Source organism: Pelophylax lessonae (genome assembly GCF_965119305.1).
Source record: "Pelophylax lessonae genome assembly, chromosome: 5".
Classification (NCBI taxonomy): domain Eukaryota; kingdom Metazoa; phylum Chordata; class Amphibia; order Anura; family Ranidae; genus Pelophylax; species Pelophylax lessonae.
In genome coordinates, this window is record NC_138772.1 from 96,992,120 (window position 1) to 97,015,884 (window position 23,765).

A 23,765-nucleotide genomic window follows, 5' to 3' on the forward strand; every position below is an offset into this window, starting at 1 on the left:
TTTTTTTGTTGTCAAGGTCTAACAATGAGCAGAGGAGTAGGTTCCATTGAGATAGACCTTGTAGAGAAGTATATGAACTGGTGTCCTTACCAACAGAAGGAGATAATACCATTTTATACTTCTGCTCCATTGTTATGAATATTGGAGTTCATTCCATTAGAATAAAAGACAAGCGATTATCACTTGAAGCATCTGCATCTTATGCCATTCCCGAATCTCACCTGAATGCTGACAGAAGAAAAATACAGCCTTGTGGCCCTGGGATTTATCTGGGAAAATATTTTCATCTTAAAAATGTCAGTGCAAAACTAGATTAATTTTGCAGAACACCAGTAAAGCTTTGATAAATCCTCTGCAAGATGTCTTCTGCATAAATTAGACTGGGTCACAGAAGATGCACTGACAAGTGCGATGCTCACTAAGTAGAAATACAAGTTTCCTATAAGTTCGACACTTAGCTGGAGACAGGACTGCATGAATAGTTTCATAAGTGTGATAAAAGAATGATAAGGATAAAAATATTTCAAGCTGAACTCCAGGAAATATTTTATTTTGGTCCAGCTCGGCTACATGTAATTCCGCACATCTCACATCCGGAGGGTCACTGGGGTGCTGATTGTGGGTGTTGCTCACTTGACATCTCTGCCATTCAGAATACATATTACTTTTTTTTAAATGAATACAAGGCATTATCTGATTGGCAGAGCTTGTGATATCATCCACCCCTCCTCTCTTCCTCGTCCTATCAGGGAACATCTTAAAATACTGTAACAGGAAAAACAGCATCCTAGCTCTAGTTCATTATCCAGTCATAGCTGTAGTGCACTGAGTCACCCCACTGCCTTCTGTCAGTAATCTGATGATCTGGGAACCCCTTTTATGTATCTTCTATTGATGTTCCGTAGACTCTTTGCTTACTGTCACACAGAACGCCTCCAATATTAACCAGTTCTGGACCGGAAGGATTTGCCCCCTTAATGACCAGGCCATTTTTGTGCGATTCGGCACAGCGTTACTTTAATGGACAATTTAGCAGTTGTGTGATGCTGTACCCAAATAAAATTGTTGTCCTTTTTTTCCCCACAAATAGAGCTTTCTTTTGATGGTATTTTATCACCTGTGTGATTTTTTTTTTTGCGCTATAAACAAAAAAAGAGCAACAATTCTGAAAAACAAAAAAAATATTTTTCACATTCTGCTGAATAACATTCCCCCCCAAAAAAAAAATCAAAATCAAAATCATCCTTTTGATTTGGCCAATTTGAATTCTGCTACATATTTTTGGTAAAAAAAAAGCGTATTTTGATTTGTTTGGGCAAAAGTTATTGCGTTTACAAATTAAGGGAAAGATTTATGTCATTTTTATTTAATTTTTTTTTATTAGTAATGGCGGCGATCTGTGATTTTTAGCGGGACTGCAACATTATGGCGGACAGATCAGACCCCTAACTGACATTTTTGACACTTTTGGGGGGACCAGTGACATTACTACAGTAATCAATGCTAAAAATATGCACTGTTACTGTAATAATGACACTGGCAGGGAAGGGGTTAACCTAGGGGTGATCAAAGGGTTAATTGTGAGCTTAGGGGAGTGTTTTCTAACTGTGGGGGGAAGGACTTGTGAAATTATCACACAGAGACCTGTGATCCCATCTCCTTCATAGAGAACAACGGTTGGCTGTGTGTACAACAGCTGACCGGTGTTCTCTCTCAGAGGGGAGCGATCGTGGGTGTCCGGCGGAAATCCGTGCCGCCGATCCCGTGCATTGGCATCCCCGCTGCCTAGTTGGGGTGGGTACGCCGCCAGCGCACGCTCGCCCCTAGGACCGCTCCCGCAAGCCGACATACCCCTACTTAGGTTCGCGCAGCCGAGCCAGCCTGCCGCAGTAAATCTGCTAAGGGTCATTGCCAAGTGGTCTCTCACAGCCACCGGTCAGATTGTAACCTGATTGAAAAATGTGAACCCGATTGATGATTCCTGAGGCCGATAACATTACACAGTGCAGACTAGGGATGATCGAACTTTTCAAAAGTTCGGTTCGACCAGAACACCCGAACTTGCCGAAAGTTCGGCCCAGATTTCAGAACCCCATTGAAATCAATGGGACCCGAACTTCGGTAATCAAAAAACACCATTTTGAAACCCATAAAACCCAATAAATGCCCCTAAAAAGTGCCTAGGGTTCTGGTTCATGCCCCAGGGACTATTAATCACACAAAAAAAAGTTCTTAAAAATTGTCATTATTGATAGAGAGACAATTATTGAAAAAATTATTGAAAAAAAAAATGAGATTTCTTTGGATTTAGTGTCTGGGGGGTCTAAAAAGTGTACCTGTGAAGTTTCAGCTCTGTAGCATGTCCAGAACCAGAAAAAAAAAGTTTGTTTGTATTAGAATTAATATAGAACATGATGGTGACTTTGCCCCTGTCACCCGGCTTTTAGTTGCAGGCGCTTTATTGGGCTTTTTTGAGGACATGTTTGGAGTTAGGCATGACATCTGAACTTCTGTGTAGGGGTATATATAAACACACACATGTATGTATATATACACATACACATATATAGGTGTGAAAGTAGCAGGAACCTATGCTTGCGCTAATGAAATAATTAACAGGCATATGTCTCCGCTCGTATCACACCTATATATGTGTATGTGTATAAATACATATAAGTGTGTGTGTGTATATATACCCCTATACAGAATTTCAGATATTTTGCCTGCCTCCAAAGACCCCCAAAAAATGCCCAAAAAAAAACGCCTGCAAAAAGACACCTGGGCGTTTTTGTAGCAGGCGTTTTTTTGGGCATTTTTTGGGCGTGTTTGGAGGTCACCAACAAGGGGAGGAGGGCAGACATGTCTCAGCTTTTCTCCCTCCCCTCCAGCCGTCGGCACTGTAATGGGCAAGCAGGGCCCAGGATACATGGCGGGGGTACGTGGGGGTGTGAGAAGGTGCCAGTACCGGGGGTGTGTGGAAGCAATCAGGTGGCAGCACAGCTGCCCCAGTGCTTCCACCTGACAGGTAGCAGTCTGCCTGTCAGTTTTACACACAATCCGGGTAGCTGCAGCTTCCAAATTGTGTGTGAAACCCCCGCTGTCAGGTCCATACGATGTACAGACCTAGCAGTGAAAGGAAAAAAAAAAGAGAGAAACAAAACTTTGACGGGCGTCCCCCTAGGAAAGGCGCCTGTAGGCACATGCCTAATCTACCTATTGGAAAATCTGGCCCTGTGGATAACAATTCACTGATCATTTCCACCAGTTGACTGGCATTTATTTTCTATTCCTGCTAAACATCACCTCTGTTTCTGCTTTTTATTAAATCCACTTATAATGTTTTAAAAACATATATGCAAAGCGTCGTTATCACAAATCATGCATCTCTTAAAATCCATCTAATCATTTTCAGGTTTCTATTAAAGCTACAGCAAGCCCGGCACCATGGAAACAGCATACCGCCACCCTTGTGCGCGGCTGACACACGTCCTTTTGTAATATGTAGATGGGAGCATTTGTACTGCCATCATTAAACAGCATTTTCTATTAATATCCTGCAAAATGCCAGCAAAACAGGCAGTGTCTGTCGGACATGGCGGCTCATTAAGTAATGATGTGATGGGAAATGTCACGCGAGCAGTGTGAATAAAGCTCTCGCAGCCACCAGCGTTGATTCAGCTCAGATCATATCTGATTCAAGACAGGAAATTTGACAGCAATTATTTAACTTTTTTAAGATAGGTTCATATCTCCAGTTAAACAGTCCAAATGGAGAAAAAAGAAGGAATACAGCGCTTAGCATTTTAATTGCCAGATGGCGCAATGGAAGTTGATGCTTTTATCATGAACCTGGGAAGAATCAATACATAATAGGCCATTAATACTGTTAAGCTGTACAGGACATAAGTTTGCTTGGTTTTTCAGCTAAAAATATACAGTATTTCACCACTTGCCGACCAGCCGCCGTTGATATAAGGGTCCGCGATCGCTCCCACGATGTGGAGAGAGAACAGCGGTCTGCTGATGTAAACACAGCAGACCGTCGTTCTCTCAGTAATCAACACAGGGCTTCTGTGTTTCTCCTATTTAGAAACACAGGTCCCTGTGTTGATTCCACAAGCCCGTCCCCCTCACAGTTAGAAAACACCCCCTAGGTTCACATTTAGCCCTTTGATCGCCCCTGGTGTTAATCCCTTCCTTATCAGTGTCATTATTACAGTAACAGTGCATATTTTTAGCACTGATTACTGTAGTAATGTCACTGGTCCCACCATAAAATGTCAAAAATGTCAGTTAGGGGTCCGATCTGTCCGTTGCAATGTCGCAGTCCTGCTAAAAATCACTGATCGCCACCATTACTTGTAAAAAATGAATAAATAAATAAAAATTACATCAATCTTTTCCCTAGTTTGTAGATGCAATAACTTTTGCACAAACCAAACAATAAACACTTATTGGGAATTCTTTTACCAAAAATATGTGGCAGAATTGGCTTAAAATGATGAAAAAAAATTATTATTTTTTTTTATTATTATTGGGAATGTTATATAGCAGAAAGTAAAAAAATATTGGTTTTTTTTTTTCAGAATTGTCACTTTTTTTTGGTTATAGCGGAAAACAAATAAAAATCGCAGAGGTGATCAAATACCTCCAAAAGAAAGCTCTATTTGTGGGAATGAAGGACATTAACTGTATTTGGGTACAGAGTTGCACAACTGCACAATTGTCAGTTAAAGTAATGCAGTGCCGTATCGCAAAAAATGGCCTGGTCGTTAGGGGTAAAACCTTCTGGTCCAGGAGTGGTTAAAGTTATGGGTTGTCCTTTACCATTTTATTTTTGAATGCAAAAAAATAAATGATCATTAATTATATATTAGAGAGATGTCTGCTGTTGTTATCTGCTGTTTTTGGTTCGACCCGGTTGGCTGTTCTCATCAACAGCTCTTGATCTCCTCTGTCTCAGCAACTGGATGTGTCCTAAATTAAAGGAGTTGTAAAGTCAAAAGGTTTTTTATCTTAATTCATTCTATGCATTAAGATAAAAAAAAAACCCTTTTGTGTGAAGCACTCCCCAGCACCCCCTAATACTTACCTGAGCCCCATCTCTATTTAGCGATGTCCACAAGTCCCTTGGCCACCCGAGATTCTCCCTCCTGATTGGCTGAGACACAGCCGTGGCGCCATCGGCGCCCGCAGCTGTCATTCAAAGTCAGTTAGCCAATCAGGAGACAGAGAGGGGGTGAAGCCAAACAACAGCTCCATGTCTGAATGGACACACAGAGCTGCAGCTCGGCTTGGGTGCCCCCATAGCAAGCCATGGGGGGATTCAGCGGCGCGGAGTGCCACCTCCCTGAGATGAGTTTTTGCAGATTGTGATGTCTGTATCATGTGGATGTCCGGGTGCATGTGCATTGCTTATCTGGGGCTGGGGATGCAGTATGGGAGAAAGGCAAGCAGACAAGTTATAATGTACTTTGCCTGGTTGCTATTAGATTGGGGCTGTTTCCTGCTGTGTCCAGGATGAGATTCCATCATTTACTGTAAATATACTTGAGAACATGTCGCAGTTATGCAGTGATTGAGTGATCTATTTTGTTGTTTTATCTTACAATACATATGCCTGGAGCTGTCCTGGAAGCAGAACTCGCTATGCTTTCTCTATAAGAAAGGCTGGGCAGTATGAGTGTGGCAGCAAAGGATGTCATCCTTCAAAGGACTAAAATGTCTCATTTAATAGTCTGAGAAAATTGGTACTTATGTTCTACGTTCCATATAAACTCTTGAACACAGTTGTTTTGGTACTATTTTGTGAACCCATACTTAACATTTCAGCTTTTTATTTTTTCTTTGGCAGGAGTGAGTAATGCTGAACCTCGACCACCTGGGAAATCACCAAATTTCAGCATCAATTGGACAGTGGGAAGTCCTGACCTAGAGATCATTAATGCTACTACAGGAAAGAAAAGCTGTGGTGCCCCCTCCAGGCTCTGCAAATGCTTGTTATACGCTCGCTGGTCAAGACTTTATGGGAAGGTATGGTCTCATTTCTCAGTTCTTCATTTCCAGAGCAATGCTATTAAAAATGTATCATAGATTGACCTAAATATTACAAATCTAGGACTAAAGCAGGATGTGTAATTAGCAGCTGTTCTACTTCTTTTTCCCACTCCTCAGTTCAGATGGACTAGTTTATGTCTCTTCACGTAACTATATTAAATGCATATATGCATATGAGCTTCTGTTCATAATTTATATTTCATGTCCTGTTTTATGTAGAAGGAATTGATTATTTATACTACTTAGAGAGGATTGATCATGACTGCTGCCCAAAACAATCCACCAAAACACTCAAACCCCCCAAGAACTATAATAATAGATTGGGTGGACCAGTGATGTACCTGGTATGTTGGTAGTCTGAAGACATGTCTTTTCTACATCAGTTCACCTTTGCAACTCAGAATTAAAAACAAAAATTTTCAAGAAATCCTATGTTTTGCCCATGATGGACTAAATAACAGGTTTCTTAAACGACCTCCTCCCCAGCAGTACCTACCCACCAGTACCTACCCACCTTTCATTTGCTTTCCTTCTGCCACTCTGGTCAGCTCCTGGAAGTGAAGATAGGACACCCTGTGTAAGGCCCAGACCACTTGGAGCTTACACAGGGCTGAGGATTATTTTCCCATCCCCATGAATCCCAGTCACCAAACACCCAAGCACTTCAAGTCACAAGAAAAAAAATGTGAGTTAGTCATGTTTAAAGTTTATGCTTTTAAACATAAGTAATACTTTAGGGCAGGGGACTTCACACTACTGCCCTCCAGTTGTTCAGGCACTACAATTCCCATCATGCCTAGTCATGTCTGTGAATGTCAGGTTTACAATGCCTCATGGGATGTGTAGTTCCGCAACAGCTGGAGGCCCGTAGTTTGAGGATCCCTGCTTTAGGGTTTCAGTGATGGAAGGAGGGGGTCAGATTAACAGTTAGGCCTCTTACACACGATAGTCATGTTTGAGCATCTCCTTTTGGCCTCTTGCACACAATACTCCTGTTAGAGCATCTTTTTTGTCCAGATGTTTTTTTTTGTATGTATTTGTGCGTATTCGTGCATATTTGCGTGCATTGAGGCTTAAATTACTGACCAAAAATGCAGATTTTTCTATTTTGTTCTTACTGAAGAATGCACAGCGCCTGTTTACGCGCCTGTGTGCACAGGCCCATTACAATTAATGGGCTGTATTTTAGCTCAGAGAAAGAAAAAAAAAGCTGTACTGAGCTTTTTCAAGCTGCGAGATGCTCAAACAGGAGTATCGCGCACAAGAGGCCTTATAGGTAAAGAGGTAATGAGTTAAATTGGAATTAAAATCTGAAAATACACCTCCACTCCAGTGATGCAATTTCCTCGAGCTCCCTCGCCAGTGCCAAATATTCTTTCTGCCTTCTGGATGCAGAGTTCTTTAGCCATCTTGATTGGCTAGCATAAATGACGTAGCTACAGTACATAGCTAGTTAGGTTAAAAAAAAAAAACATTTATCTTGTTCAACCAATGTAAAAAATAAATAAATAAATAGAACCTCCAAATATAATCCTATGCCTGTAATTGATCCAGAGGAAGGCAAAAAAACAATAAAGTGTAGTCCAAATTGCTCCAGCAGAGAAAAAAAACAAATATTTCCTGGATGAACAATCTATGGTGTTGTTACCTATAAGAGCCGGTTCACACTGGGGCGACTTGTCGCCTGACAAGTCGCCGTGGGTCGCCTGCCATAGATTAGCACAGGACCCGTTCTAATTGGAGCGACATAAGTCGCTCAGACTTAGAAAAAGGGTCCTGTACTACTTTGGGGCGACCTGGAGCGACCTGCATTGACTTCAATGATATGAAGTCCGTGCATGTCTCTCCGAGGTCGCTGTGCGCCGCGACTTCACAGGTCGCCCGGCAAGTCGGGTCGCCTGTATGTGAACCGGCTCTCGATGTTAATATCCACTTATATTTTGTGAATTTAGGAATGCATCCAGCTCTTTTTAAAACAATCTACTGAGCTGGTCAGAACTAGTTTTTGAGGAAGTAGGGGCCAATTCACACTGTGCATGATGGCAATCGCAGAGTGATCATTGCTTCTGCTGCTCAGCATTGCTAGCTGCTCTAGGGGGCAGTGTGATACACGATTCAGGAAATCGCACTGCTCTTTTTTCTTTTTTTTTTTTGTACAAGCTTTATTTGAAGTGTACAAAACGAACACTTCATTCACTGCAATGTCGGACGGCATGCTACGCTTCCTGCCATTGCAGTGAAATTCAGGCTGGTACGCTGCAATAAAATGCAGCATATCTGCATTTTATCGCAGCACGGTGCAGCGCAACACTAGGCTGTGTTGCAGTGTGAATGGGACACATAGGAAACAATAGTTTTCTGTGTGTCTCTGCGGTGACATGGCCCTTAAGGGGAATGGTTAAGTTAATACATCCCAGCACTGAGCTGCGCATATGCCCAACTCTGGGCAATTTTTTTTTCCCATGCAGTGAGGCTGTGCGCTGCTCATGTTTTCTAGGAGTTTATACTCACATGATCCTTCGAAAAACCGCACACCCCATGGTCCATGATGGAATGTTTCTTTCTATGGAGCCTTTTCTGGGCACGATGATGTCAGGAACAGTCCATTTTCAAGTTCACTGGAGTGTGGGGGTGCCTTGTGTCTTGTGCAGGGAGGATCGGAGGATCGAAGGATCAGGTAAGTATAGTGCCTTGCAAAAGTATTCGGCCCCCTTGAACTTTGCGACCTTTTGCCACATTTCAGGCTTCAAACATAAAGATGCAATTTTTTGTGAAGAATCAACAACAAGTGGGACACAATCATGAAGTGGAACGAAATTTATTGGATATTTCAAACTTTTTTAACAAATAAAAAACTGAAAAATTGGGTGTGCAAAATTATTTAGCCCCCTTAAGTTAATACTTTGTAGTGCCACCTTTTGCTGCGATTACAGCTGTAAGTCGCTTGGGGTATGTCTCAATCAGTTTTGCACATCGAGAGACTGACATTTTTGCCCATTCCTCCTTGCATCTCGAGCTCAGTGAGGTTGGATGAAGAGCGTTTGTGAACAGCAGTTTTCAGTTCTTTCCACAGATTCTCGATTGGATTCAGGTCTGGACTTTGACTTGGCCATTCTAACACCTGGATATGTTTATTTGTGAACTATTCCATTGTAGATTTTGCTTTATGTTTTGGATCATTGTCTTGTTGGAAGACAAATCTCCGTCCCAGTCTCAGGTCTTTTGCAGACTCCATCAGGTTTTCTTCCAGAATGGTCCTGTATTTGGCTCCATTCATCTTCCCATCAATTTTAACCATCTTCTCTGTCCCTGCTGAAGAAAAGCAGGTCCAAACCATGATGCTGCCACCACCATGTTTGACAGTGGGGATGGTGAGTTCAGGGTGATGAGCTGTGCTGCTTTTACGCCAAACATAACGTTTTGCATTGTTGCCAAAAAGTTTGATTTTGGTTTCATCTGACCAGAGCACCTTCTTCCACATGTTTGGTGTGTCTCCCAGGTGGCTTGTGGCAAACTTTAAACAACACTTTTTATGGATATCTTTAAGAAATGGCTTTCTTCTTGCCACTCTTCCATAAAGGCCAGATTTGTGCAGTATACGACTGATTGTTGTCCTATGGACAGAGTCTCCCACCTCAGCTGTAGATCTCTGCAGTTCATCCAGAGTGATCATGGGCCTCTTGGCTGCATCTCTGATCAGTCTTCTCCTTGTATGAGCTGAAAGTTTAGAGGGACGGCCAGGTCTTCGTAGATTTGCAGTGATACTCCTTCCATTTCAATATTATCGCTTGCACAGTGCTCCTTGGGATGTTTAAAGCTTGGGAAATCTTTTTGTATCCAAATCCAGCTTTAAACTTCTCCACAACAGTATCTCGGACCTGCCTGGTGTGTTCCTTGTTCTTCATGATGCTCTCTGCGCTTTAAACGGACCTCTGAGACTATCACAGTGCAGGTGCATTTATACGGAGACTTGATTACACACAAGTGGATTCTATTTATCATCATTAGTCATTTAGGTCAACATTGGATCATTCAGAGATCCTCACTGAACTTCTGGAGAGAGTTTGCTGCACTGAAAGTAAAGGGGCTGAATAATTTTACACGCCCAATTTTTCAGTTTTTTATTTGTTAACAAAGTTTGAAATATCCAATAAATTTTGTTCCACTTCATGATTGTGTCCCACTTGTTGTTGATTCTTCACAAAAAATTACAGTTTTATATCTTTATGTTTGAAGCCTGAAATGTGGCAAAAGGTCGCAAAGTTCAAGGGGGCCAAATACTTTTGCAAGGCACTGTATATCACCACTGTCCTCTCCGCTAGAATAAAACAAGCAGTTAACCCGTACAGTGCGGTCACAGGCACGGAAAAAAAAAATTGCCTAGAGTTCAGTTTTAATTGTGAGATGGGCTTTATTGCTATGTGCAGGGTATACATTTGAGCAGTATGTAAAGATTTACTATTGCATGGAAACAAAAGCCCCTGGCAAAGAAGTAATAATACCAGTTTGTCTACGACAAAAACAAATGCACAGCTAATCAGACATACCTAATTTATGCCTAATTCAAGTACATTTATCATTTCATACAGGTTAAAAATGTTCTTTGATTGATTTGTCAAATAAGTAGTCTTAAAGAGGAAGTAAACCCTCTGAAAAAAGATGAGAAAAAAAAAACCTGTAAAGACAAAGGCATAATGAGCTAGTATGCATCGCATACTAGCACATTATGAAATACTTACCTTAGAACGAAGCCCCCGCAGTGCCGCCCGCTCAGTGACAGGACAGCCGACATGTTCGGCCGTCCTGCTTCCTGGTTCGTGTCCTCCGGCATGCGTGCTGGAGCCACCGTTCACGGCACAGGACTCTGAAGGAACGGCACGGGTGGCCGTTCCTTCAGAGCGCATGTGCCAATGACGTCATTGGCTGCATGCACTTTAAATATCTCCTAAACGGTGCATGTTTAGGAGATATTTATAGCACCTATAGGTAAACCTTAATATAGGCTTACCTATAGGTAAAAGTCTTTAAAGTGGGTTTATAACCACTTTAATGTGAAAATTGATATAGATTTCCTGGCATGCACAAAATGTTATAGCTGCCCCCCAGAACAAAAGGTGGTGGTGTGGGGGATATCTTTCAATGGGGACACCTGTTCCACAGACAATAGTCTAGGGGGGTAATTCACCTCCTTCACTTTTTCTAACTTTTTCTAACTTCCTGTTATGTCCTGTAAAGTGAAGGCAAATCTCTGCAATGATACACAGACAGCAATACATAAATGCATGAATAAATAAACTAACAAGGGTTTTTCTATACACACTAAGTGCCGGGTCACACTTGTGCGATGCGGGAAGGCTGCGAATTCGCAGCCTGTTCCCGCATCGCAAACGCACCCCTGGCAGTTCACACTGCCATATGCGATACGCAGGGGGTGTCAATTAAATGTTAACGGCACCCCCAGTTTGATCGCATATCGCAGTGCGATCTGACAGTTCGCACAGGATCGGATCGCACAAATGTGAACCACTGTGCGATCCGATCCTGATGCGGCTGAAAAAAAGGGTCATGTGCGACTTTTGTGCGGGTGCAGTGCGAATTTAGCCATACAAAGTGTATGGCTGAATTCGCACTGCACATCCGATCGCATGTAATGAAGGAGCATTGCGCTCCGATATTACATGCGATCGCTGCACACGCTATAGCGTGAACCGGCACTGAAAGCTACAAATATATTATACACCTGTTATGTGGGTAACGTAGTGTTAATCATCCAGTAATGTCTTGTTAACAGTAAAGACTGACTACTGACAAGAATGATTTTCCTGTTGTTTGCACTGGTGGTTAGCAACTGTTATGTTTTGGAGAAATCCAAAATGTATTCTACAAATGAATTAATTTCTTTGAATTGGTTTGCTCGAATTATGTTATCTACTGAATAGGCTAATTCACATTTGGCATATTTGCTAATTCCAATCATAAATGTGTTTTTGGTAGCAATCCTATAGACAATTATATATGATTAGTGGATTGCAGATGTCCCACAGGGTAGCCAACAATTCTCTCTGGGAATGACGTTTGACAAGTTGGAAAATCTTCCTGTACGCTAACGAGCAACTTTGTTTGCCTGAGGTGCAGGATATCACCTTCTAGGAGTTCAGCAACAGCCTGATAATCATGAGCCATGCTAAAAAATCGGAAACATTGCTTGCAGTTTCTGGAGCATTTATCAGGACATCTTCCCAGTGGGGACACACGAAGCAATAAAGACAAAAAAAAACAAGAAAATAGTTTGGGCCTTCAAAATGAACTGGTGTGTGAAGTTGTGACCCAGTGTGCAGAGATCTCATTTCCAGAGCCTTTTGAGAAATGTAAAAACCATGTTAGGTCTCATTCACACTTAAGCCCAGGGGGAAAGCTAAAAATAGGCAGTCAAACTGAGGTTTTGCCACCTCCAAATCATCCACCTAAAGCCCTGTACACACGAGTCGAAATTCGCCCGGGAATTTTCGTCCGACGACCGATCTGCCGATTTTAGGCTTGTTAGTATGGTGCTTCCGACAACCGACTCTGACTTTTCGGCAGAAAAAATCCTGGTGTGCAGGCTATATCATTTTTGTCGACCATCAAAACACATCCGATTTTCGTCTCATTAGTACAGATTTCAAGGGGAAAAATCTTATGAGCAAGACTGGGCATGCTCAGAGATTAAAGAACACATATAAAGTAATCCAACACATGACATCACTTCTGAAGTAGAATTCTGTCATATGGGAAAATTCGTGTGCAGTCTAGGCACATTCCAACCAACAGACACCACTCTGGACAAAAGACGGACGACCGGTCGGTGGAAATTCGTTGCGTGTGTACGAGGCTTTAAGCTACATTTGTGGTTGGACGGGGTGGTACACATGTCAACTGCCCTATAAAAAGGGACCCATGGCAGATCGTTTTTCAGAGGGGCAGCAAGAGCTGCTACAAGTGTGAATGAGCCTCTAGTGAATAAATCCACCATTGTCTCTGCAATACATATTTTTCAGTTGATGCAGATTATAATTTTCTGCCAAAAAACAAATTTAGGCTGAATTGATTTTTTTTTCAGAATGGGTAGGCAAGTGCTGTGCCGTACTAGATTTGTTCATAAATAAGGAAGGAATAAATGTCTGAGCGCCTCTTGTCTTTTGTTATACTGCCTCGTTTGCACATAACAGTAATGAATGCACATTACATGGCAGACTGCAGTCTTCAATATTTAGTTTTTTTTTTTTTCATAATAATAGTAATCAAAGCAAAGTTCCTTCCCAGCAATTCCCCAACACTCTCAGGTACTTATCTCCAGGAGAGATAAATAAAAGCTTATGTGCATTACCGACAAACGCATTTTACACACTCCGTTAACTACACGGATGTCTCAGCCTGCATTTAACAATCCTATACTCCGATATTTATGAGCATTTTAAGGTTGGCAATTAGATACCAGTCAGTGAAAGAGCTAATTGAATTTCTAAATAAAAGCTCTCTTCATTACTCACAACAGGGTGACTTATTACTACCAATATTGACAAAATAATTATTTTTGCTAAAGCTGAGAGGGATTTATTGGCACTTGCGATTCTTCTCCTTGTTATGCGATATAATTATATATCATCTGAAGTACTGGTCAATTAAATTCTCTTTTAGATAGGAATCTATACCATACCCAGCATAGACAATGAACTCTGTGTTTTTCCTTTTCCTGGCCTTGAAGTTGGTGTGACCACTTCCATTTTCATTCATAACAACCAATTAGATTGAATCTTTTATTGCTCTGACAACAATTAACAGAAAGGAGTCTATGTATAAAATAGTTGCCTTGTTGTACAGGCACAATGAATGATCGCCACATTTTTTTGTAAGGCCTCTTTCACACGGAGCGGACCGCAATGCGATCCGCTCCGGCACTTTTTTTTTTTTTATGGACATGGATGACACTTGTGTCGTCTGGTCCGTATGTCCGCATATCATCCCATCCGTTTGCGGATGATATACGGACATAATGTATGTCTATGGGATGGCAGTGGAAGAAACCCAGCCAGTGACACATAGGCTTTTCTGACAGTCCCAATGGGAAGGCACAACTGCAGTACATCCTGGGATTGTTCATAAAAGCCTGGGACACATGTGACAAGGCATCTTTGGCGGGAAGTAAAGTCCCAGGAGGAGGCTGACGGCTGTTTCTCCTCCCGTCAGAAAATAAGTGGTCACAGGTAGTGCGCCTAGTGGACCAGACGTGTGGGGCTGAGCTGTGAGGTTCTGTGGAAGCTGACGGTGGAGCAGTGGCAGAGATTGCTGTGGAAAGCGGTATCAGTGAGTACCAGGGAACTCACCAGGGGTCTGCCCAGGAAGGGGACGACTCAAGGGAGAGTCAGTGGACAAAGGTCAGCACACACAGTGGATCAGAAAGGGGTGCCAAGATAGACCCTGAAGAGAAACATAAAGTATTGTTCATCATTTAAAACCTTCACCTCAGTGGCAAAGTGAAGCAGCGGCCTTGCCGCACACACCTCAGATAAATGTCCTCAAGTTGTGCATAGCTGTCAGTTGGAGTATCCCACTCATCCCTTCTCCCATCCTAGTTCCAAAATAAATACAAAAACCCAAATCCCCTGGACTGTTAATTGACTGAGCCGGGGACTTAAAGCTATAAGTACAATTGTCTGTTGCTATGGGTAACCGAGGGGAATCCACTTTAACCACTTGCCGACCGCCCACAGTATATTTACTGCAGCAGTCAGCCCCTCCTGGGAAAAGCGACGTAGTACTACGTCGCTCGCCCAGGAGCTTGCAGGGGCGAGCGCGCTTCCACCCCCGCTCGTTCACTGAGGTCCCCGCGCTAGTGACCGGCGGCTCCGATGTCCGCCGGCCACTCGCGATCTCCCGCTGGAGAGTGAGAAAGACAGACGGCTGATGTAAACAAAGCCGCCTGTCATTCTCCCTGGTGTAACTGCAGAGACTATACGATCCTGCTATGTAGGATCGTATGTCTCTGCGGTTACATCACAAGCCACGCCCCTTTACAGTTATAATCACGCCCCTAGAGACATACTTAACCCCTTGATCACTAATAAAGTTAACCCCTTCCCTGCCAGTGTCATTTTTACAGTAACAGTGCATATTATAGCACTGATTACTGTAGTAATGTCACTGGTCCCCCCAAAAGTGTCAAAAATCTTAGTCAGGGGTCCGATCTGTCTGCCGCAATGTCGCAGTCCTGCAAAAAAATCGCAGATCGCCGCCATTACTAGTTAAAAAAAAAAAACAATAAAAATGACATAAATCTTTCCCTTAGTTAGTAAACGCAATAACTTTTGCGCAAACCAATCAAAATACGCTTATTGCGATTACCAAAAATATGTAGCAGAAAACAAATTGGCCTAAAATGTTAAAAAATTTTGATTTTTACATTTTTTTATTTGGGAATTTCATATAAAAAATGTGAAAAATATTATTATTTTTTCAAAATTGACGCAATTTTTTTGCTTATAGCGCAAAAAATAAAAATCGCACAGGTGATCAAATACCACCAAAAGAAAACTCTGTTTGTGGGGAAATAAAGGACGTCAATTTTATTTGGGTACAGTGTTGCAGGACCGCGCAATTGTCCGTTAAACTCACGCAGTGCCGAATCGCAAAATAGGCCTTGCTCTTTGAGCAGGAAAATCCTCCAGGGCTTAAGTGATTAAGCAGCTCCCATGGGGGCAGTACTACATGTATATGATAAGCAAAATTTTAAACATGGAACAGCAAGCAAGCAAGTTCTTTTCAAAACTTGCTTTCAGGTACATTTTACAATAATAATAATAATTTACTATAGTCTTAAGCAGGGGTTTCTACTGATCTCTAAACAGGGCTGGCCCAAGACATTGTGCTGCCTGGGACCAAGAATAAAATGCTGCCCCCCCCCCCCCCACAAAAAAAACACCTAAAAAAAGGCCCCCACATCCATTATTTTATATAAATATAAAATGTAGAAAATATATGTACTGTTATTTTCTTCCATAAGTTACCACCAAACACCCACTGTCTGTCCTCAGTCCTCCTGTCACTCCTGTGTCTGCCATGCACACCACCCTAGAAGATCCAACCTGCCCTGCGTAAGATGGTGTTCGCTGATGTCTGACGTCATTGCGCACACCAGAATCAAGTGACGGACCAGAGGAAACCCTCCACCTCCTCATCCTCATCAGTTTTCACTACGGGCAACGGTATGGTATGGGGAAATGCCGCACGTATAAATGCTGCAAACGGATGACACACAAAAGTGCTGGAAAATAAATCTTGGGAGTCATTTTGCTGCCCCTCTCGAAGTTCTGCCTGGGTCCAATGGACCCATCTGGACCCATGGTAGGGGCAGCCCTGTCTTTAAGGCTCCATTCACACCTGAGCGTATGGTGTTCAGGCTTTTTTTGGGCTTTTTTCGGGCGTTTTTTGGGGCTTTTTTCAGGCGTTTTTTGCAGGTGTTTGGGGACAGTCATTGACATCTAACAAAAATGCTGGTAATCTGCCAAAAAATAAGCTCATGTACTTTTTTGAGCTTCAGGCGTTTTGCTTCAGGTGACAAAAAGCTCAGATGTGAACAGGGGCCATTTAAATGAATGGGATTTTGCTTGTTGGGCGTTTTGAGACTTCAGAGATGAGCTTTTTACAAGCTGAAATACGCTCCGGTGTGAACAGGGCCTAAAGGTTCTGATTACCAGTTTATTCAATTTTGCACAGTTTATCCATTCTCTAAAACTTTCTACAGAGATACAGTAAATTCATTCCAAAATGTATCTTTCAGAATGTTGGTGATCACTCCACTAATAAAATGACAGTACTGTGTGATGACAAGAATGAGGCCAAAATATGGAACAAAGGAATCTACACTGACAAGGCTATTTTATGCCTCTATATTTTACTACGTTGTTTCCTAATAAAAGTTGGACGATACATCGAGGTCTTTTGGGGGTACACAGCAGCACAATAATGTCCTCATGCCTTGCTTTGTTAGAGAGAATGTTTATTTTCCTCACCAAGGACTGGATTCATAAAGCCACAATTCCCTGTACTGCACTCTTCCTACAATTTAAGACATTTGTTAGCCAGCAACACACAATCCCACCGCAGTGCCAGGGATCAGGGCCTAATGAAGTTTGGCTTATGAACCTTTTAGCAGCTGTGTTCTGTCTGGAGATGTGTATTTGCTCGATCCCTTTAAAGGTCTCAGTATTTGTCATCTGGGTTTTTACGCAGCTTAAGAAAAATCACATTTTCCTTTTATTAATACAGACATGTGGTACAGCCTACCTATGGATTTTTACCTTAAAGTGGATCTAGAATCAGATATCTTGTTACATGTTAATAAAATGCATGCTAGGTAAGGTGTAGGTATTATATTGTATGAGTTTATTACCTCTCCCAGGGATCATAGTACTCCTCCTGCCAATGCTTGTATCTGCCTTTCTTTCCAGAAGAAAGCACCATCTTTGTTAAGGCATCATCCAGGGTCAACATCTATTTCCAGGACTGGCATGCTAGCATAGAGATAACACAATCATGTTATTCCCAGTGCCTGTGCATTTGTTTTGCTGTGTTCACAAATGTGGGAAACACGTTAGACCCCTGCTCTTGGCTCTTACCCATAGATATGTGCAGGGGGTGTGCCAGGTCTGCCTGGGCACACCTTAGCCACTCTGTGTGGTGTCGATTCCCCCTACTGTCCGGGCTCCCCCCCCATATTCCCACCCCCCCACCACAGTGCTGCCGGCTTCCTTCCTCTCCCCCCAGCTGCTGTGGGGAATGTTTCAGGATGGAGAATGGGGGAAGGGGCTAATCAATATGTCATTTACCAGACCCTTTCTTTTCTAAATGAACACAGTGAACCCACCCACTGTGTTCAATCATAACTGAAACATAGTAAACCCTGTTTACTACGCTTCCGTTTTTGAGTGAACAGGAAGTCGTTCAGCACAGAGCACTTCCCATTCATTCACTGCCTGTGCAGCTGAGGCTGCAGAGAAAGGCATGTGTGTTTAAGCTTTGGGGTGCTCACCCTAATGCAATATGCTGCGCACACCTATGCTCTCACCCTATGACTTGCTACAAAGTTACAGAGTTGCAGTCTGATCACTGGAAGGGAGGGGGCAGCAGACAGACAATATCTTATTAACCTACACGGGGTTCATAAACTAAAGGTTGTTCACTTGGCAAGGGAGGTTGCACTGTGCAAGAGAAATCACCCCAGACGATGAACATCACCTGAGCTTCACCTCATTCACTAAGCTCTGGGGAAAACTTCTATTCAAAGTGCAACTTCTCTTGCAACATGAACAGACATTTTGCCTTTAGTAAGTCAACCCTAAAATCACTTGATTGGATTGCAATAATTAAAATTGATGTCAGGCAGGTGAGAGATTATTCATTGCTACAAATCATTAACACCAGTGAGTACAGCAACTTGCAGCTAGTGGTGAATCGCTAGAGATGCTGGAGATAGTGCTACAGAATTGGGTTATGCTCAGCTATAAATCCCTCTCCTTCACCAATCTGAGCAAGATTCCATAGAAATGTTTTAAGAGTAATTATTGCCAGCGATTTAGCAGCCACTATAGGTCACTGCTTAAAGTGATTGTAAAATATATATTTTTTAATAACAAACATCTCTACACGTACCCACTCTACACGGTTCTATCGGCTCCAAACCTTCTCTTCTCCCTGTCCTACACCAGTGCTCCTGGCTCCTCCTCTCTGTCTAGTTCCCCTCGTTGGAAGCCATTTCCCATGGGGGCACTCCTGAATGCTCACTCCCGAGCCCTGCTGCTGCATTCATTGACAGACAGTAAGACTCGGCCCTGCTCCCTTGTCACTGGCTTCGATTGACAGCACTGGGAGCCAATTGCCCCTGGTGCCCTAGCAAAGCCAGTGATGCACGAAAAGGAAAAGCTACACATGTGCACAGCGCTGGATTGAATAAAGGCTCAGGCAAGTATAGGGGGGGGGTGAGAGGTCACAATCGATGCCTAAACATTTTTTACCTTAATGCAAGGAATGCATTAAAGTTAAAAATGTTTAGGCTTTAGAACCACTTTATTCTTGATGGGTGAGTGACAGCAACGAATCGAGTTGGCGCTCCCATTGAAAATCATTACAAATTTCTTAGTGAGAAATTGCTTTAGCAAAATGGTTGGGGAATGCTGTAAAAAAAAAAAAAAAAAAACAAGCAGGTGACATTAGCCTTAAGTGGAGCTTTTTTGAAACAATATACTGTAGATGTAAACTGTGACATGTCAGAAATGTATTTGTGCAGCAAGCACTACAGCAATGCTAATATCTGAATGCTAATTTTGTTTTAACCTAAATGAGAAGAGAAGCAGCACCTTCTAAGTATAGCATAAAAGTATAGCATAAAAGTTTGGGCTTTATTAACCACCTCAGCACCGGAAGGTTTACCCCCTTCACGACCAGGCCATTTTTTGCGATATGGCACAGCGTTAATTTAACTCACATATGTGCGGTCGTGCGACGCTGTACACAAATAAAACTGATATCCTTTTTTTCCCACCAATAGAGCTTTCTTATGGTGGTATTTGATCACCTCTGTGGTTTTTAATTTTTGCACTATAAACAAAAAATAACTACAATTTAAAAAGAAAAAAATATATATATATTTTTTACATTCTGCTATAATCCTAGCATTTTATATTATGCTAGGGAAGGGGTTAACATCAGGGGCGATCAAAGTGTTAAATGGGTCCCTAGGGAGCGCTTTCTAAATGTGTGGGGGATGGGCTTGTACTGTGGGAAGATATGATCTGTGTTCCTGCTTATCCAAAACATAAGATCTCTGTCTTCCCTTGTCACAGAACGCCGATCTGCCTTGTTTACATAGGCAGACCGTTGTTCTGCCTCTGTCTGGATTGATCAGCGAGTCCCGGCGGACATCAAGTCGTCGGTGTCACACGTGCGCGCCCCAGACCCTGTAGAGGTACGTGAGTTTGCATTATACGTGGGGTGGTCAGCAAGTGGTTAAACAAAAAAGTGGTAACTCATAACAGTAAGAAGAAAAAGCACTCATCTAGGTAACACTGCTGGGGTTACTGCTGGAGCTGGTCTGGTCCCACTGGTCCTGCTGTGGTGGATTCAGAGCAAAGCCCTCGGCTGTGCTCATAAATCACTTCCAATAATCCTTTTTATTGGAGCTTCATATGACAAGTATTTAACAGATGGATCAGAGGACAAAGAGGTAGACGTGTTTCGTGGAAATGTTAGCGTTTAGTCATTACCAAGTGCTGGGTGGCTCCTAGCACTTACTGGTAGGTCCGGGTCCTGGGAAGATTATTTGAAGATTCAAAAATGACTGGAAAGACCATAAGGGTCCTTTGCTTCTGAAAATGCTGGTTGTTTGGCTGCCATGCGATCATTTTTGCAGTGATAATAGTAGTAATACATTTATTAACTTTTAATCATCAGCTTGGCAAATATGTGGCTCTGCCAGTGTCTCTCCCTGGCATACACGTGTTTTGATATTGTGCCAGCAGTCTATCGTAGGTTGACAACGCTCACACACCGGAGGTGTTCTGTAGTACCCAAAGAAGCCTGGGAACAAAGTAACTGATAATACTGCAGCACAGAGAGACTGCATCGGAAGTTAAAAGCTCACACGATTTCTGTCAGGGTCAACAGGTATATTTTCACACCTACTGAACAGATAACCTTTTCAATAGTATATGTAACGAAAGAAGTTCATTGTTAAGGTTGAAATGTGCTTTAATTTGAGTTCTCTGCAATTTACTGCAGCCATAAAAAAACTGAATACTAAATTCTGAATTCTTTTCTTCTTACAGCTGAACACACGGACCCCAAGTCACTCGGAAATGCCCTCTGTTTACTGTGAAGCGAAGCTGGTGGACCCTCAGTACCAATGTGTGAAGCAGCGGCTTTTTAAAGCCATCCAGAAAGCAGGCCTAGGAACCTGGGTGAAAAAGCCTCCGGAACAAGAGCAATTTATATTACCTCTGTAACCGGCAATTCCACCTCTATGCTGTGACTGGGTTCTCCTGGGACAATAGAGACTGGCAGAATTTCTCTGCTCCATGTGCAAAGTTTGTTATCAATATACTGAATTAGATTATTTTTGTAATAAAGCAAATACATAATATTGATAAAGGACATGTTTTATGTGCTTGCTCCTTCATGGTTAGCCGGGACGGCAATGGCAGGTTTTGGGCTTGTCCAAGTTGGGGGTATAAAATGTAGGCAGGCATGAAATTTGTAGATACCCACAGCAAGTGAAGCTCACTGGCTTAGGACCCTAACTCACCAGCCAGCTTAGAGCTAGAATTGCTACTGAGGCCCAACTTCCCCTGAAACAGTTGTGAATACAGTAAAAAAAAAACAGAACATCCATCAGGCTTTTATTGCTGTATGTGACCCCACTGAGGAGATGCCCCATCACCTTTTATAAAATTTGCGAAAGAGGGGTCATCAGGATTGAAAGGTGCAAACAGCAATAAAAAAATTTGCAGAGGTTCTGGGGATTTCCTTGCTCTTTTAAATAAATAAATAAATAAATAAATACATTTTGTTGATTTCTATTTTCCAATTAGGGAGATTTACCATAATTTCCTGGCCCTGTGATGCCTTATCACCAATAGGGCCACAGACAGCAATAAAACCAACAAATTATTGGCTGGAATTGGACTTCAAATGGCTACTGAACCTAGAATGTCACAACAACAAACAGAAAAGTTTTTTTTTTTTTTAAAGTGAACTCCCGAAAAAACAACATTCCATTCTAAAAGTGATTTGCCAGTTGTCTGTTTTTTGTCCTGTTAATGGCTTGGCCCTGTGGCAGGAAATTAAGCCTTTCAGAAGTATGGTGCTGCTCCTGTGTAGTCATAACTCCATCTAGTCTTTATACAGGACCAATGTAACTATGTATATACCACACCTGTCGGATGCCACTGGTAGCTGGAAATCGCTGCAGCAGACACCGCTGCTTCTATCATCTACTTGTGCTTACGGGTCCTGTGATGAGCGGCCGGCCTGATGCATTGAGAATACAAGAGGTTGACCACTAAGCATGGGTACAATTCAGCAATTCAGAGAATCCTTTGCATTTTCTGAATGAATGCAAAGGGATCTCTAATTGGACTAGGTTAAAAGGCAGGACGGTGACAACACGCTTTCCACCTCATCCAGTCAGAGAATGGCGCCTATGTCGAGCATACTGGGCAGCAGGCCAGCCATTGAGCACAGAAACTGGAAGTAAGTGGAGATCACTGGAGTATGGTGTCTACTGATTTCCAGCTTCCAAGGTATCGGTCAGGTATGGTATATGCATATTTACATTGGGCCAAGCTGGACCAATGTAACTATGTATAAAATATCCAAACCTGGAAGTCATCTCCCATTCAACAGTTCATTTCTTGTCCCCATCTTAGGCTCTAGCACTGCTGCAGACTGCATCAAGAAGAAAAAGTCCACATAACCTGAGATTCCTAAATTTATTAGTGATTTTACATTGGCTATAGTTGCTCATTATTAGAATTTTTTATTATTGTATTAAAATAGATGTGGAAACAGAATTAAAGACATTTGAAATGATGTTGCCTTCCCCCTGCCATCTTGTTATTTTGTTTTGTTTTTCATTTTCCTCCATTTCAGACTGGGAAAGGGCTGACTGCGGGTTACTTTTAAAGAATAAATAAGAAAATACTCTACTACCCCCTTCCCATTATTACACCTTTATCTTGAATATATTTAGTTCTCATAAATTAATTTTACATATATAAATATTTTATAGCTCTTTTTATATACAACTTGTATTTTAGGTTTATATTTAGGTATGTAAAATAAAATGTACAGGTAGGAATTGACCAAAGTGATAATAACTATAATAGAATAGGACTGGGAATGATATATGGTAACAGAAAATAAAAATAACCCCCATCTTTTCCAGCCCCCCCAAAGCATCTTGCTAAGGATATTTATACAAATGTATACAGTAGACCATAGACATTGTGACATTGGACCGTTCCATGCCTGTCATTCTGCAGATGTTTTAAAAAAAAGAGTTCCCAGATGTCTTTTTTTATAGTTCAAGAATAGTTTCTGTATAACACCCATTTTTATATTGAAGACCATTTAATTAAGTAACTTTATTCCTGGTTGGCAAAAAATTTTAGTTTTCATTATGGACATTTCAGCATTATGCATTCACTGTTAACATTGTTTAATTAAGACATGTTCGAACAAAAATCATTGTGATCATTTTTATGTTACTGTATCTCAGGTTATATGATAACACTTGATAGATTAGATCTTTTAAGGCTGTTAAATGTTATATTTGTATTGATAGCTGTGTTTCCCCCTATGCCTGTAAAGGCAGTTTAAATATCCATTGTGCCCTCTGGAAAGTGGTTCAGATCATACAAAATTGTACAAAACTGTACAAAAAAGTGGCAACGACCCCAATCTATAGCTAGCCCTTGCATTAAGGAGTATATGGAAGGGCACCTTACTGTCTAAATGAAGTCATCTACAGTGGAAATAAATTTAAGAAATATATCTCTGCACATAACTGTAGACCAGATTACAAGTAACTGACTACCAACAAAATGTAAGGAATTCCTATTGGCACAAATAGACCTTCCAACAATGTATACAGGCATAATGAAACAGGACTGGTAATG

General features: G+C 41.8%; 1 protein-coding gene across 1 annotated transcript in view; it reads left to right on the forward strand.

The window, feature by feature from the left end:
• The window catches only part of ADARB2 (adenosine deaminase RNA specific B2 (inactive)), an 801,349-nt gene extending 779,725 nt beyond the window's left edge, over positions 1 to 21,624 (forward strand). Inside the window, exons 10-11 of the mRNA XM_082258125.1 lie at positions 5,855 to 6,033; positions 20,916 to 21,624. Coding sequence (XP_082114251.1) covers positions 5,855 to 6,033; positions 20,916 to 21,092 — 356 coding nt within the window. The 3' untranslated portion in view covers positions 21,093 to 21,624. The remainder of the gene's footprint in view (positions 1 to 5,854; positions 6,034 to 20,915) is intronic.
• The last annotated feature ends 2,141 nt before the right edge of the window (positions 21,625 to 23,765 follow it).